Source organism: Mirounga angustirostris, unplaced genomic scaffold, assembly GCF_029215605.1.
Source record: "Mirounga angustirostris isolate CCGP_5_RB_7025 unplaced genomic scaffold, mMirAng1.0.hap1 SCAF_11, whole genome shotgun sequence".
NCBI lineage: Eukaryota > Metazoa > Chordata > Mammalia > Carnivora > Phocidae > Mirounga > Mirounga angustirostris.
Window position 1 is genome coordinate 38,403,438 of NW_026991719.1, and position 17,628 is coordinate 38,421,065.

General features: G+C 45.1%; 1 protein-coding gene across 2 annotated transcripts in view; it reads right to left on the minus strand.

Annotated features, from left to right (window-relative positions):
- EFHC2 (EF-hand domain containing 2) overlaps nt 1-17,628 on the minus strand; it is a 280,922-nt gene that overhangs the window by 161,467 nt on the left and 101,827 nt on the right. For both annotated transcript variants that reach the window (XM_064573946.1, XM_045876588.2), the window contains exons 9-11: nt 12,042-12,184; nt 9,234-9,430; nt 5,276-5,406 (exon numbers count right to left, since the gene is read on the minus strand). In XM_064573946.1, coding sequence (XP_064430016.1) covers nt 5,276-5,406; nt 9,234-9,430; nt 12,042-12,184 — 471 coding nt within the window. The remainder of the gene's footprint in view (nt 1-5,275; nt 5,407-9,233; nt 9,431-12,041; nt 12,185-17,628) is intronic.

Here is a 17,628-nt window from a genome sequence, read left to right on the forward strand (position 1 = left end):
GCAGGAAACAAACTGAGGGTTGCTGGAGTGGGGGGTGGGGTGGGAGGGATGGGGTGACTGGGTGATAGACACTGGGGAGGGTATGTGCTCTGGTAAGCGCTGTGAATTGTGCAAGACTGTTGAATCTCAGATCTGTACCTCTGAAACAAATAATGCAATATATGTTAAGAAAAAAAAAAGAAGATAGCAGGAGGGGAAGAATGAAGGGGGGGAAATCGGAGGGGTAGACGAACCATGAGAGACGATGGACTCTGAAAAACAAACTGAGGGTTCTAGAGGGGAGGGGGGTGGGAGGATGGGTTAGCCTGGTGCTGGGTATTAAGGAGGGCACGTTCTGCATGGAGCACTGGGTGTTATGCACAAACAATGAATCATGGAACACTTCATCTAAAACTAATGATGTAATGTATGGGGATTAACATAACAATAAAAAATTAAAATAAAAAAAAAGAAAGAAAGAAACATGCCAGTGACTCAGGCTCCGCCAATCAGGGAAGCTTGTAGAAGACTTTGACTTGGGAGGGATTAACAGGGGAAACCAGCGAGGTGTAGACCATGTTAGGTGTCAGAGGGATCCAGTTTTCAGCGGCGGCACAGGACGCAGTGGTGGTGATGGCTGTGGTAAGATGGAGTTCTTGGAAGCAGTGCAAATGGTGCATTGAGTCATGGGTGGTACAGTGGTGACAGAGGCCATTTTCCCATCAGACAAGTTCTACAGCCCAGTTCTGGGCACTGTTCCTAGAATTTAGTTTCAGGCTTATTTCTCGAGCCCTCCCAATGATATTGTGAACCACCCAGGATCCTTTTAATAAATTCCTTTTTGGTTTAGCTAGCCAGAGACGATTCTCCTTTTTAAAACTAAGGCTTCACCAATACAAAGAATGCCATCAGGCAGTGACAGAATCAAATCAAAGATCCTGGTCTTTTTGATTCCCAGGCCAGTGTTTTTTCTATGACATCACGTTATTTATATTTAATGCTTTTACGAAGGTTCAAAACGCTGTTTTTAAAAAATGTATGCCGAGGCTCCCATCTCAAAGATATGCTATGAACACTGTCAGGGTGTCTATTTGGCTCATGATGAGAATAGATATTTGAGTGCTTCTGGAATATATCTTAGTTTTTGCTTTTGTTCATACAGATTCATAGACTTAAAAGATGTTAGACTTACAGTAAAAACACCCATAACAACACAGAGTTGTTTGAATAAAGATAGAGCAAAACCACATAAAGGGAGAGATAATTGTCTGAGATAAATCAGGATGAGATCATTACAATGTTCTAAGCACTAAATTTATATTCTTCTTCCTTGAAGTAAAGGACAGTAATAGGGTGGATTATAAGTGTTTCCCAACTTCAGTCCACCAATGATGATGTTTATTTTCCACCTTCATGGCCTCCAAGGTTTTTAAGAGTTTCTTCCAACCTTGTTTATGAAAGAATTTTTTTAAAGATTTATTTGAGAGAGAGAAATAGAGAGCATGAGCGGGAGGGCCAGAGGGAGATGAAGAGAGAATCTCAAGCAGACTCTGTGCTGAGCCTGACATGGGGCTCAGTCTCACGACCCTGAGATCAGGACATGAGCTGAAACCAAGAGTCAGATGCTTAACTGACTGTGCCACCCAGGTGCCCCTAAAGAATGTTTTCAATGACCTCATCGTAGATAAATCTATAACTTAACTGAAATACTGAAAATAAGACAGACTTCTATTACTAGTTTTGGTGACACAAAGTGGCAACTATTGGGATAAAGGGTTTTTCATTTTCTAGTGTCCACCATACACCACAGCATTCTACAATAAGAACTTTGTATATATTATCATATTTACTCATCACAACTGCTCTAATATAGTGGGTATTATTATCCCCATTTTATAGGTGAAAACACTGTTCAGCAACTTACTTGACAAATGTTAGAGCTGAGATTTGGACTCAGGTCAGCAAGTCCAAAATCAGATCTTATTTATATTGTACTACCCCTCTCAGGAAGAATTTTAATTTTACAAGGGAAAAAACTTTCTCGAGACTCTAAATCTTAGAAGGCATTTATTACATGGATGTTCGTAGGAAATCTCCTGGCCCTGCCGCTGATGATGGGCATCTAAGGAGGAACTATGTAGTAACTTCCTATGTGCTTTGAGGCCTGAGACACTGGGTCCAGGAGGTAGCTGGGAAAGACACAGGGGCGAACCGGGCGTGGGCCTTGCCCTCTGGGAGCTTGGCCCAGGTGGGGAGAAAAGGTGAGCACGCAGAAAACCAAAATATACACAGGCTCCCTGGGGTAGGGGTCATCTCCAATTGGTAGCTCAAGGCTTGGGGAGGTGGCCAGAGAGAGGGCCTGACCACATCTTCCCTGGCACGGGGCCCTTGCTGCTGCTGCAGCCTATCGTTCAGAATCCAGGGCCCACAAGGGGAAGCCTCACCCGGCGATGTTCGCAATTGCACAAGACGCTGGCCCTGCCAAGCCCAGTCCCTGCCCAGCTCCCTGCTGAGATCTGCCCAGGAGCCACCCGAGGCTCTGAGAAAGGCTCTCTGCGCTCTCCCGGACCACAGTCAGCAACTCCCATCGGCCGACCTGACAGACTATGAAAAGACAGAACTAGTGACCCCCACAAGGCAGAAAAGAAACATTTCCTCCCCGACGTGCCTCCTGTTTCCACCTGTCCCCGCATTCCTTCAGGCCACTTATGAGGCGATTATCTCAAGAAGGCCCATGCATGAATCCATTCATCTGTTATCAGGCGTGGCATCTTCTGCGGAAGTGGTTGATTACCTCCCACTCTCAAGGTTTCCCTGAGAGAAGCACAAATGTCTGAGAAGAAGGGAAAGGAAATGCCTGGGGCGCCCCAGTAGCTCTGAGTCCCCAGGTGCGCACGGACAGTGCCAGGTATGTAAGTAGGGGAGAGACTCAGGGCCACGGAGATGAAGCCTGGAGGCCTACACCTCAGTCCTGTCTCTGCCTGCCTACTCCTGCAACGCACAGATTTGCAAGAGGGAGCATTTTACAAGTGTCTTTATAAACCGCCATCTGAAGGGCTTCACAATGTCAATGCCCGGAAAGGGCCATAGAGACCACGACACGGGCAAGAGTGAGGTGCAGGTAGGCGGAGTGAGTTGCCCAAGTTGCTTGGCTCGTGAGGGTCAGGCCTAGCTCTCTCTCCCTGACTCCCCTCCAGTCAGAGACAGACAGCCCTTCCCCAGGGCAAGGTAATCCGTGGCCCTGAGTCTCTCCCCTACTTACATACCTTTATTTTCCAAGTAACCGCTATCTGGATCAAGTACCGGCAAGTTGTATGAAGTGCTATGAAAAAGAGCAGCAAAAAGCTAAGGATAACAGGGATTGATCTACTTTAGGCAGGAGAAGCAGAAAGCAAGCCCCCTCGGCAGAAGTGCCATTGAAGACGAGCCTTAGAATTTGCCCCGGAATGTGGGCATTCTAAGCAGAGGGAAGGGAGTGTACGTAGGCTTGGAAGCAGGCAAGAGCTTGACACGTTTGTTCATTCGAGAAACTGAGTAGCAGCCATCGAGGCCAGAGGACGAGGCTGGGGAACAAGAAGTGATTAATACTGGAAACACAGAGTCACATCACTCCGGGCTTAGCCGGCTGCCCCAAAACGTCTGGATCTTACTGTAAGGATGATGGCAAGCCATGGAAGGGTTCTGTAGGCTGGGCATGATGACCTGATCTGGTTTCCATCTTAAGGAATTCCTGGCCAGGAGAGGGCCTCAAGATGGGGGAGGGGGGAAGGGGAGGGGGCGGGGGGAGGAGCTGGTTCTTTCCAAGCACGCGGTGCCTTGAGGCTGTCCCCTCCATCACACGGCCTGGCGGGCCTTTCTTCCACCCACGGTCAGGGTCAGGCCTCCATCTGCAGAGCAACTTTTCCTCCTTGGATCTCCTGCCCGGGGCCTAAGTGCCTCCCAGAAAGTCCCATAAACTCACTGAAGTGTTTCCAGCAGATTTTGCTGGGAGTGTTGGGAGAATGGATGCTTTTGTAAAAGGACACAAAATAACAAAAGCGAAACCACTCCCTCGTTTCTGATGGAAATTTGTTTCTTCCTCCGCAGCTTTCCGCTAGTCCCCGGGCCTGAGCAAGTGTCTTTGCTCTTTCCTCCGTCTCCCTTTATTTTCCAAAAGGCCACGAACATGTGTACGACTATGAACAATAACAAAGAGCTATAAATTCTTACTGACCCCAGAAGGTTGGCAATCCTAAACAATAAAAATATGTCCTGACTGCTCTCAAAAGAACATTCTGGAGATACAAAAGAGCTTTGTTAAGATAACAAATGAGTTTTGGGGACACTTCGGGCCTGATGGTGGCCTCAGGTCACCAGGTATTGATGTAATAGGCAACTCCAGACACAAAGCTGGAAAGATCCCCCCCGCTCCCCCACCACCCTGTCCTGGACTCTTCCTCACTGGTCAGCTCACATCTTGACTGCAGCAAGTCTCCTATATAGCTTTTGGCCACTACTGTTTTCAGGAGCCAGAATTCTCAGTCTAAAGAGAAAGTCCCCTTTGTCTTCCCATCCATGATTTAATTTACATTCTCCTGAACGCTCCATTCACTTTGTTTTCAGGCTAAGAAGTCTCACAATTGTACTAGATCCTGAATTTGAATTTCCCTGTGTTTCCACTGTTTGGCAATTTGCCTAGGTCAGCCACTGGACAGTCCCAGAATTCAGCTCTACCTTAGAGAAAACCTTTATGGCTCATGATTTCTTATTAGAGTTCTAACTACTGTCCTCTATTTTCCCCTCGATCTCTCTGTCTGTTTCTCAAAACACACGGATGTGTGTAAGCACACCTACACACAGACGCATACCTATCACCTCTTCTCTGATAATCAGGAAAGTTTCCACTGTCTTTTTCCAACTGGATCACATTCCTAGGGAGCTGTCCCTCCTTTGTTCCCCAGATTTCAGAGGGGGTGCCCTTAGCTGCATTTTTTTTTTCTGCCATTCTCACCCAGATGGCATTCTTCCCGGCATTCCCCTGGAGCCTTCAATACCATGATTCACAAGACAACAGAACTGACTTTCTGTGCTTTTGTCTCTCTGTTCTTGCCTATAAGCTCCTTTTATATGCAAATACGTAAACTTTACTAGAAATGGACCAAACTTGATCACAAAGTAGTACGAACACAAAGAAATGTCAAGTCCTAATAAAAAGCATGTAGTAAATTAGTTAGGCAGCACCAGGGAAGAAATTGTTTTTTGCTCTTTGGACAATCTTGAAGGGAAAACAGATTATTGCTGGCAGCATCTGGCTTACCTGAATGTATTATAATCCACCATCTTTGTGTGCCTACAGTCAGCAGCTGCAAATACCTGCTTGATCTCTCTGGATTTTGATTCTTCTTCTTTCAGCTTTTGCAGGACAAGTTCAATGCTGCTCATGGGAAACTGGAGGGTTGGGGGGGAGGGGAGGGAAAGGAAAGGAAGGATATTAAAACATGCCTGGGACGTAGGGGGCCTAATCTTTCTGACGGCCCGCAAAGAGACTTCACGCCCTGAACCTGAAGGTAGCTGGGCATGGCTTTCCATAGAGACCAATGCAGAGAAGACACGACTAGACTTAAGTCTCTTTGGTTGCATTTTTAGGACAATGAGTGACATCAACATAGGCCTAGATCTGAGAGAAATGAGCTTAAGCGACAGCAAGCCACAGGAATCAGAAAACAATCCCTCAGCCTTCTCCCCTGAACCCTTGGACGTTGGCCCAATATGTTGGGAGACCCTAATGGAGAGAATGGAGATTCACAATTGGATAAGTGGACCCTCATTTTCTCCAGATCTTAAGAGTGGGCCCCCTGGGACTACTGGCAATCAGACGATGCACTGAGCAGAGCATGGCTGGGTGTCAGAGATCCACATGCACTGTGATCCCCTGACATTCACTCTCTGGCAGCCCCCAGTTGCCATCTCCTACCCTGTGATTAGGTTTTTGACTCTGTAAAAATACTTCTTATTTAATCCAGTAAGGCATAAGCTTGTAAATAATTACAGCTAAGAGCTAAAAAAAAAAAATGAGAAGACTAAATATGAAGATTAAAAACATTGATGTTAAATTTAGTATAAAGATCTCTCTTTCCACCAGGGCATTTGGGACCTGTTGGAGCCCCCATCCGCCCCACCTTTCCTCATTGCCTTTCATCTATTTCCATGATTGGATCCATTAGCTCTTTTGCAAAGATATTAAAGAGTATATTAATCTTGGGGTGCCTGGTGGCTCAGTCAGTTAAGTGGCCAACTCTTGATTTTGGCTCAGGTCATGATCTCAGGGTTGTGAGATCAAGCCCCGTGTCAGGCTCCGTGCCCAGTGCAGGGCGTGGAGCCTGCTTAAGATTTTCTCTCTCCCTCTCCCTCTGTGCCTCCCCTGCTAAAAACAAAAACAAAAAACAAACAAACCAAAAAAAAAACAGTATATTAATCTTTCTCTGCTTCAAAAGTCCTTGTTAAGGGTAGTTTTAAAATAATGCAGTTTTCGGGCGCCTGGGTGGCTCAGTTGGTTAGGCGACTGCCTTCGGCTCAGGTCATGATCCTGGAGTCCCAGGATCGAGTCCTGCATCGGGCTCCCTGCTCGGCGGGGAGTCTGCTTCTCCCTGACCCTCCCCACTCTCATGTGCTCTCTCTCATTCTCTCTCTCTCAAATAAATAAATAAAATCTTTAAAAAAAAAATTTAAAAAATAATAAAATAAAATAAAATCATGCAGTTCTCACTTGGGATGCTGATACCAGATAACGTCCTACCCTCTTTTTACCTTTCTGAAAGGAGAAAAGCCCTTTATATCTTACAAATATACATGTATATATACATACACACATACACACTCAAGCTATGTTAATATATGTATATAATATACATATAAAATACATATATAGAATACATACATGTGTATATAATGCATACATGTAATATGTACATGTGTACATATAATACATATATGCATATACATATATACATATGTATGTTAACACATAGGTTCGCCCTGTGTTTGAAAACTGAGTCCAAATTCACAATAGCTATTGTAAATTGTACCCTGACTGAGCTTGCTATGGGCCACACAGAGCAAAGCACCTCACATGCATGACAACATCTCCTCTGTGTAGGAACTCTCTGGAAGAGTCACTGTGTAAAGATGAGGGAAGTGGAGCTCAGGGAAAATACATGTCGAAGGCCTCTAAGCCAGGAGGTGTGTAGCCATGTCTCCTAGACGAGCCTGCTGGTCTCCAGAAACCTAACTGCCCGATCATTGAGCCTCTCGCCTGAATTCAGTGCTTTTGAAGGCCCACCAGTTCACAGTTTTATGATAAGCCGAAACCCTAACCCCGCAAATGGAGAAACGGAGTGGTGGCCCTGGAGGGTGCCGTGGGGGCCTACCATCCAGAGAAACCATAGAGAAGAGCCGACAGCCCCCCACCGGTCGTACCTTCTGGCCATACTCTGCCCAGGCCGTTTTCCTCAGGGACACCAGAGCTGGGCCACTGTTGCCTGACCTGGCCCTTCTACAGGCAGCCTTTGACTTCGGGCTCCCCATCAGCCTGGCTGACACTTTCTCAGCGCTGTACTGTGTCCGGAGGCCTTTTGTGTCCCACCCTCCTTCCTTCCATCTCCTTTCTCAGGGGTCAGACCTACAGCTCAGACTCCCCACCTGCTCTTGCTCCTTCCTCGTTTATCCTTCATATGCGTTTCCCCTGGTATGCCCCTTGCTTATCTAATTCAGCCTTGGCACCTGCTGCTCAGAGGACCCAAACAAAGGATGATGGGATATACACAGAGAGACTGATCTTAGCAACTCACCCCTGAGCATTTTATATACAAATGACACAGAATTGGTACTGTGTATGGAGATATAGAAAAAGATACAGATACAGATATAATTGGCACATGAACATTATTACTTACAGGTAGACTTTTTTTTATTTGAGAGAGAGAGAGAAACAGCATGGGAGGGGATAGGGTCAGAGGGAGAAGCAGGCTCTCCGCCGAGCCGGGAGCCTGATGTGGGACTCGATCCCAGGACTCCGGGATCATGACCTGAGCCGAAGGCAGTCGCTTAACCAACTGAGCCACCCAGGCGCCCCAGGCAGACTTTTTTTTTAAAGACTTCTAAAAATTTATTTGAGAGAGAGAGAGAGAAAGAAAGAGAGAGAGCATGGACAGGGGGAGGGGCAGAGAGAGAGGGAGAAGCAGACTCCTTGCTGAGCAGCAAGCTTGACCCGGGGCTCCATCTCAGGACCCTGGGATCATGACTCTGGCCAAAGGCTGACGCCCAACCGACTGAGCCACCAAGGTGCCCCCTTACAGGCAGACTTTTAAAATAAATTATTTCTAGGGACGCCTGGGTGGCTCAGTCGGTTAAGCATCTGCCTTCAGCTCAGGTCATGATCCCGGGGTCCTGGGATCGAGCCCCACATCATGCTCTCTGCTTGCTGGGAAGCCTGCTTCTCCCTCTGCCTCTGTGTTCCCTCTCCCTCTGTGTGCTCCCATGTGCTCGCTCACTCTCTCTCTCTCTCAAGTAAATAAATAAAGTCTTTAAAAAAAAAAAGTGTCTCTAGGTGGATTTTTCAATACTAGGCAATATCTCTCAAATATACACGTTTGTACAGCAAACCAGTCCACACCTAAAATCAAGATTTCATCAACGCATTATTTTGACAGACCAGCACTGCCATGCTAGTTCTTTTACTAACAGTACCCAGCTGCCATCTTGTTTCCAACGAAAAAAACTCCCGGAGCTTGCTGTTGCCAATTTGTCCTTGAATTCTTATGTAGGCCTCAGGTAGCTCCTGTTCTGGAAAGTTGCAACCCCAGCAACTATCGGGTTCCCTTGGGGTTTCTGTTTGTTCAGTTCTTGGCCTTCTGTGCAGGCCTGTGCCAATTAACGGGGACGGCACAGTGTGTGGCACCAGATTTTTTTCCTTTCCTATAGTCACTGAATCTCTTTATGAAAACATTGTCAGCGTCAGCAGAAAACCCAGGAAACCTGATTCAACCCTGGGCCTGCCTCCTGCCTGTGCCCGGCATCCGTGCCGCTGGGCAGTGGAGGGCCCAGCATGTAAACAGAGGAGATCGGGACCTGTGGCCAAGTCGCGCAGATCCATTATTCATGGCCACATGTGTGAATGCACAATGTAAGACCGGCAGGAAGAAGAAAAGGCCTAGAGAAAGAAAAACACAGACTGCAGAGCGCTGAGGGGCAAGCCGAAAGTTCCACAGTCAGCTCACCTTATCTGAATTCATTTCCATGTAGTTTAAGGTGTACTCATCAGCACTGAGCAAAAGAAACAGGTAGCCATTCACGTTCACTTTGGCTCCGATATATAGCTCCTCGGCCTTGACATATTCTGATAGTTCACTTTTAAAGACCTCTTGTCCAGGCTTCTTAACACGAATTCTTTTCAAGAACTTCCCGCCAGTAATCCCTATAGAAAAAGAGAAAAGTTAATGAGTAGCCTTTATTCTTCAAAGAACCATACAACTTGCCTTTAGAGTTCCTTCATGCTCAAACACAGACCATACAGCTTAGCTTGTGAACTCACACCGCCTATTCTTCTCAGACCCGAGGGGAGAATGAAGCAGTGGGTGAACAGGAGACTCCCTAGGTGAATGTGTAAAGAAAAAAAAAAAGAGGTACGGCATCCCAGCCTTGTCCTTCCCCTCTCTACTCCCTTCCTAGTCCAAACACTCAAATAAACACTTAGTAAGCGCCTGCTACATGCCCAGCAGCATACTGAGAACCGGGACATTCGGAAGATACCCCACTTCAGTGCACGTTTGAATAGTACCACGTAGAAAATTCCCCACTTGAGCTTATTTCCATCTATCTGTCCCAGATGATGTTTTATATTTATTCCGACACGCGGATTAAGTGTAGGATGCCCAGCTTCTGGAAAGGAGCTTACTTAACTGTTTGAAGATAACTCTGGGAGTTCTGTGACTTTTTTTCCCTACAGGCTAAATATCTTTGCTTCTTTTAGCAATGCCACATATTTCTTACTTTTCAGAATTCTGACCATTTCATCTGCTCTCTTCTGGGGATTATTTGGGCTTGTTTTTGTTTTTTTGTGGCTCTTGGAAAGCAGCAAGCAGAACTGAAGATGAAACTCCAGGATCTTCTCACTGCTACTGAACTGAAACCTTCAGTCCTCTGAACACAAGCTGAAGCCAGATGAGCTTTGGGGGTCAGCTTCATTACACTCCTGCCACATTCAAACCCCAGAGGTGGTGGAAAGACACAGGTTTTGTAGCCAAACAGAGCTGGAATCTGTCCTGGCTCTGTCGCTTGCTGGATGATCTTGAGGAGTTATTTAATCTCTTGGAACCTCTCTGAATTCTCACCAGTAAAACGGGAATAAAATTTGTAGGGAGCCATGAAAATGTGCCTTTCAGATCACCCGTTGTGGAGAACGTAGTTGACAAAGGCCCCCGTGGCTATGCTCTGAAACCTATCCCTGGGTTTGGACCGAGGTCACGCTTCCCACAGGCTGCTGCTGACAAATGACAGGATAATGCAGGGATAGCAAGGTAGGCCCATTCCTGCAAGATGGAGGCTCCTCCGACTAGTGACTTTGGCTCTCGGGTTCCTGGTCAGCCTTGCTGAAACGTGCTTAGAATCTCCCTGCAATCTAAGACTTTCTTTCCTTTCTTCCTTCCTGCTGTCCTTCAGAGGAGTGAGACCTACACTGCGTCCGATGGCTCTCCTGGCTTCTTCTGGCTCCCTCCACAATTTCCCTTGCTGGCATTTTCCCTAATTAATCTCTTGTATATTCAGTCCCATCTTGGGGTTTGGACAAAACTTAACCTCATGAAGTTTTTCTAGGGATAACAGTAGGTAATCGTGGCTGCTATTATTACTAGTAAGCTTGCAATTGACGTCTATCACCCTGTTTTATGAATGCTGCAGTCTGTTTGGCCATAATCTTCCCCACTCTAGATGTACAGAGTTGATTTCTTTTTTTTTTTTTGTAGGCTCCACACCCAACATGGGGCTTGAACTCATGACCCTGAGATTAAGAATCTCATGCTCTACCAAGTAGGTGCCCCCAGAGTTGATTTTTTGACCTTTAAGACATGACTTTCTACTTACTCCTATTTGAGTTCATATTTCAGGATTTGATCCATTATTCAAATCACTATGCAGCCTGACTTATTCATACAAATTATTCATTATTCATTGGTGTGCAGAGTGGCTCACACCAGCTCATAAGGTCTGACTCTTAGATTTTTGGGGATTTCTGCAAACCAGTTGTTTGCTTGAAATTGACTATGGTTGAGGTATCTGCCCCGTGATGACTGGCAAGTGTTACAGACTGGGGCTTTAAAATTTTTTTCAGAGAGCCAGTTCACCAGCACACCACTGATTCTTCTTCCCAGATGTGTCTTCGGCACAGATAAAAGTTGTAAATGCGTTGGGACAAAGAGCAAAGCCCTAGAGTTCCATAATTCGGTAAGTCAAAATCAACGGCTCGCCTCAGCAATGTCCACAGCATCAGCACGCTGCAGAGAGGCATTCCGTGGGCCTGGGTGCTGGAACCTTGGCAAGAGCCTCGACAGACAGAGAAGCCAGAGGCAGACAGACTTTGAAGATTAAATTTGTTAAAATCTGGGATCGTCTTATAGTTAAGCAAATATTTTGTAAGTGGTACTATCAAAAATAAGAGATTTCCTCTTGCCTTGCTGTCTTTGCATGGAACTGGCGGTAGACAGACCATGATTCCGAAGCCCCCGGATTCCACAGAGGAACCTCAGAGGCCACAGCAGAAAGGGGAATAGTTTCCAAAAGGAGGCATCCAGAGTCTCCCAGCCCTGAGCCAACCAAACTGTTCCTGTTCCTCTTTCATCACTTTGTATGTCTGGGTTCCCATTTAAGAGAGCTTTGTAAAATGAACTTTGGTGGTTAAAAAAAAAGGAAAAGAAAAGAAAGCCACTATCTTAGTCATCTAGGCTATAAAATCAGACCACACTCCCTAACTTTCAAAATGAAGAGACGGTTACTTGGTCTGAGAAAATTGCTGTAAGAGCTATGCCTCTTACCTGAATTCCTCTCTACAGGTTCAAACACTGAAATTGTGTCATCACTGAGAAAGTACGAAATAACAAACATCCTGTCCACGTCTGCACATTTGTGTGTGAAGAGTTTTGCAAAAAACCGAAGTGTATTGCTTATGTTGCCATAGCTAAATGGAAGAGAAATGAGGGTTACAGCCTTATTACATATGTTAAAAAAAAAAAAAAAAACCTGCAAAGGGTGTGCTGTTTTTTTTTTTTTTTTTTGAGGTATAATTGACTTACAACATTATATTAGTTTCGGGTATACAACATGATTCGCTAAAATCACCAAAATAAGACTACTCAACATCCATCACCCCATATAGTTACACATTTTGTTTCTTGTGATGAGAACTTTTAAGATCTACTCTCTTTGCAACTTTGAAATATGCAATATGGTATATTTGACTATAAACACCATACTGTATATTACATCCCCAGGACTTACTTATTTTATAACTGCAAGTTTGTACCTTTTGACCCCTTTCACCCATTTCACCCACCTCCCCCAGCCACCAGGTGTGCCATGGTTTTAAGAGAGTAGCATAAACTCTCTGAGGTTGAAAAAGTTCAACCACCTTCTTATTAAGGCTTTAGATCTATATGCAGAGGAATTTTCTCAGTTTATTAAAATCTCTCTTATTCTTTAGATGTCCAGGGTAACCCACTGGGAAAATGTACCCAAAACAAATGTCATAAACACACTCCTCAAACCAGCTGCATTGAACAGCTGTTTCCTACTCACGAGGCTGGTCAGCGACCACAACAATCATGTTAGCAGGAAGGACAACACCTGGCCTTCACTGGCCAAGCAGCAAGAGGGTGTGTCCTGCCAGTGCCTGGAGCCAAGACCCCATGTCCACCTCCCACGTTCTCAGGCCCATTTCCTTGCTTCCTTCCAGCCCCACATCCTCTCCTCCCTGAGCCACTCCCCCAGCTCCCCAACGTCCCTCCAACTCCCTTCAAGAGAAAAATTACCCCTTCCCTTTCAAATGCTAAATTAAATAATGCCAGATTAAATATAGCACTTATCACCCATATTATGAGTGGCTATTACAGGTCTGTTTTCCCAGGGCAGGGACTGTGCCTTATTAACCATTGACTAATACAATACTTTTTACATTATAAGTACTCAATAAATGTTGGTAGAAAGTTGTTAAAAGATCCATATAAATGGAAATTTGCACTCAGAACCCTGCACATGAATAGAATAGTACAGTAGATTGAAGAAGGGATGGAATTCTAGAATCAAAAGTTCCCAAAGTTGACTGCCTGGTCGTTGGAAGAAATTAATTTATGGTCCATCCGCAGAAGCATGTCTGTGGAAATCAGCTAATGAAAGGTGGCCTTTGTAAAATGTTAAACCCATGGGGAGGTCTTTGGTAACCAAAATCATTACCTCAAGGAGGCACAGAATAAAATAAACCATGAACTTCATCAGTTCCCTGTCACAACTCGAAACAGGGAGGCCCTCGCTTTCAGATTCTCCTATGCCGAATTCATTCTTTCCCTGTGGTCAGTGACGAAAACACAACAACAAAACAACAACAACAAAACAGAACCCGTATTTCCTATTTGCTTTTCTCTGCCTCTTTCTCAGACTGTCCAAGGAAGAAGGGCTGAAAAAGCATGGCGCCAAAATTCCCAGCTACGCCGGCATAAGGCCTCACGTGAGGTGGAAAGGAGCAGTTTGGGAGGCTCGCCTCGGGGAACCCCGGGGCAAAACAGCCAAGGCTCCACAGCTCTGTCTTCTTTGTTCCTAGCTTCCCTGGCTTCAGAGAGACATCAGATAGCATGGGGGCAGCTATACCTTGTCAGTCATCTTCTCTGGTACATAACTGGATTTATAAGCAACAAACAGATTTGGTAACCCCCATCTCACGAAGGAGCCATTAATTTTCACAGATACCAAAAATATCACTGAAACAACTGAAGGAGGTTTAACATCAGGCCAAATGAACACTACTGTAAATATAGCTTCTTCGAACTTAACGTACGTTTAAGAAGTGTGTATGTTAAGTGTGGGTTTTTTCACTTTCAAAATGCCTTTTTTTTTTTTTTTCACCTAAGTCTTATGTTCTGGAGAGCTCGTTAGTCAGGAATATAATTTACTCAAACAAAATCTTTAGAGCAGCAGTTCACAAAGTTTGTTGTGTTTCAAAGTCACCTGGGGAACTTGTTAAATATACAGAATCCAGAGTCCTACCCCCAGAGATATGGATTCAGTAGTTAGCTTGCATCCCCAGAAACCTGCATTTTTAATAAGCTCCCCAGGAGGTTCTGATGAAGAGCCCCCAGAGCCCACTTTGGAAAACACTGCAAGTATCTTCAGCTATTTCCTTGACTAATAAGCTAATTATCAAAAGTCTCCAAACTCTTTTTATCACATACTCCTCCTCACACTCAAAAAACTAGCATTTTCCCTGCTTCCTATTATACCACGTATATTGCTCTGTCTGGCTTTCTGGGCCATGGATAGGTTCAGACACACCCACCTACAGCTACCTGTCGTAACCATGCATAACATACAGGTGACCCTTGAACAACACAGGTTTGAACTGCACAGGTCTACTTAGACGCGGATAATTGTTGTTGCTGTTTTATAAATACAGTACCCTACAAGGAATCACTTGGTCATCCACTTCTCAGCGTATGTTCACTCCCTTGGTGATCTCTTCTAGTATCAAGCCTTTAAATATCATCTACATGTCGATGACTTCCAAACTTCTATCTTTAACTCAGACCTCTCTCCAGAACCCCAGATTGATATAGATATATCTCCAAATGCCTACTCAGTATCTCCATCTGATAGCTAAGAGACATCTCACACTTCACCTGTGCCCAAACTGAACTTACTGTTCTACCTATACAGTCTTTCCCATCTATCCTTCCAGTTGCTGAGGCCAAAACCCTGGGGAGTCATCCTTAACGCCTCTCTGCTTTTGGACTTCATGTCCAAATCTGTCAGGGAACCCCATTAGCTTGACCTTCAAAATAGTTCCAGAATCTGCTATGTCTCATCACTTCCATGGCACCCACCCAGATCCAAGCCATCGTAACTTTTCTCTTGGATGACTGTGGTGGGCTCTGAACTAGTCCTTACTCCCGCCATTGCCCTTCCACACTCTACTCTCAACACTGCAGCTGGAGTGATTCCTTTATTATGTAAATCAGATCAAGTCTCTACCGCCTGCTCTGATTTCCCAATGGCTCCGCTTATCACTCAAAGTCAAAAGAACCCTTATAATGGTCTGCAAGGCCCTACGGCATCCGATCCCCCGTTAACTCTTCTAATCTATCTACTCTGCCCTTTACTCACATCTTCTATCCATGTCAGCCTGCTTCTTGCTCAGGGCCCTTACATCAACTGTTCCTTCTGCCCGTAATGTATTTCCTCTCCTTAGTAAGGCCCATCCAGACCACACTATTTTAAAAATGAAACCGGAGGTGCTCCTCAGCACTGCCCTGTTAGTTCCTCTTTATTCTTCTCATAGCAACTTTTTACTTGCTTTACTTTGTCCATGGTACTTAATACCTTCTCCATACTTACAGAATGCACTTAGGGGTTTTCTGTGGTGTGCACTGTCTGCCTCCCCCAGCTAGACTAAGTCCTATGAGGGTAGGGCTGCGTGTCTGCTTTGTTCACTGATGGATCCCAAGCCCCTAAATCAGTGCTTGGCGAACGGGCAGGTACCCTGTGAATATTTGTGGACCAGGAAAATGAATGGTTCACTCAGGGCTATGTACCCACCGAAAACCTCAAAAACAGTGAAAGCTATATACTCTTGGGGTTGGAAGAGACATGAAGGCTTATTTTTATTGATGAGAAAATAACTTTTTAAGAGAAAACAGCATGACTGATGGAGACAGCAGGTGGACAACATCTGAAGCAAGTCAGAGATTAAGATTAAACCGTGAATTTTTGGATGTTCTATGGCTATGAATAGCACAAGTCTGGGATAATAGCCTTCCTGGTGGGAAGTCATCTGTCTCTTCTATCCATAAGAACTGGAAGGGTGAAGCTTATTCTCTTTGCTTACTTATTTATCCATTCCTTCTCTTCTTGGACAAAGTATTTAATGAGCCCCAAGCATGTAGCCAGCGCTGTTCTAACTCTGAGGGAAGCTTTAGTGCCTGTCCCTGCCCTCAAGGAGCTCTTGATCTAGGGGGACACCACGATTACATAAACAAGTAATTGCCACACACTGTGAAAAGTACAGGCTCTGGGGCAAGAAAGGTAAACTCCAGGAGTCAGACTTCTCTGGGTTCAAATCCCAGTTCAACTAAAAATTAGCTGGGTGAGCTTGGGCAAATTGCACAACATCTCTGACCCTCAGTTCCCTCGTGTGAAGAATGGGTACGATAATATTATTTACTCTATGAGGTGGTTTTGAGGAGTACATGAGATCAAGTATTATAAAGTAGTTCGCACACCATAATCACAAATTGCTTATTAGTAGAAGTATTATTATTATTATTATTATTACTACTACTAGAGGTACGACCAGCAGAGTATTATGAGCACACAGAGAACAGAGTAATTCTACCAGTGCAGCAAGGATATTATTCTGGTTCTCCCAAATCAGACTAGACAATCTGCCCAGCAGGCCACCACAGTGAATTTTTACCCAGAAAATAAAGACCTTCATTCCATCAAAAACGTCATATGCTCTAATTTGGAACTATTTCCTCCTCCAGCAATTCAAAGTAGATCACCAGTAACCTCATTCAAGGATTAGCACCCAGGAAATTTCTAACAGCAACATACATATAATCAACATATGTCACACACAACTGCACATCACAATTCACAGTTTATTTGCATGAAGAAACTGTTTTTTGCATGCTTTGTGGGATCGTCTTCCTTAGGTTCTCACAGTTTTAAAACCTTGAGTTATTCAAACTCATGTGTAAGTCTCCAGGCTGAATGTGCCAGTTACTATGGAAACAAGGTCACTGTGTGGGAGGAGCTTGAGGGAAGTGTATTCCTGGCACAGAGCGGGCAGTGGACAGAAAGAAACAAAATTAGACACATTTGTGCCTGCACCACCATCGTCCAGCCCCGACAGCAGGACGAGAACGTGGAATGCTGTCTACAGTCCGTGCTCTGTGGGCAAGTTGATGCGGTGTAGACAGAAAGAGAGACTCAGGCAACTACCCACAAGGAGCTGTTTCCCCCCGCCCCGGGTTCCAGAAGCAACACCCTAGATCATATTTCATCTTGTTTACTTATAAGAAAAATTTCCTCTCCTTTTACAATAGGGACATTCTTCTTGCCCGCCTCCTTCGGGTGGCTGCCCTAAAAAACAGCAGCTGGTGAAAAGTATCCATCAGAAGTCCTGCCCTGGAACCTCACTATAAACCCTGTTATCCATAAGGAGGATGGAGTATGAGTTGGGGTCCCTCTTATGTGATGGAAAGCAGTGGTTCTCAAAGTCTGGTGCGCATCAGACCCTGGAAGGCTGGTTAAAACACAGTACTGGGTCCCACCACCTCCAGCCCCCTCCCCAGAGTTTCTGCCTTAATAGGTCTAGGATGAGGCACGAGTTAGTGTTTCTACCAGTGTGGGGAG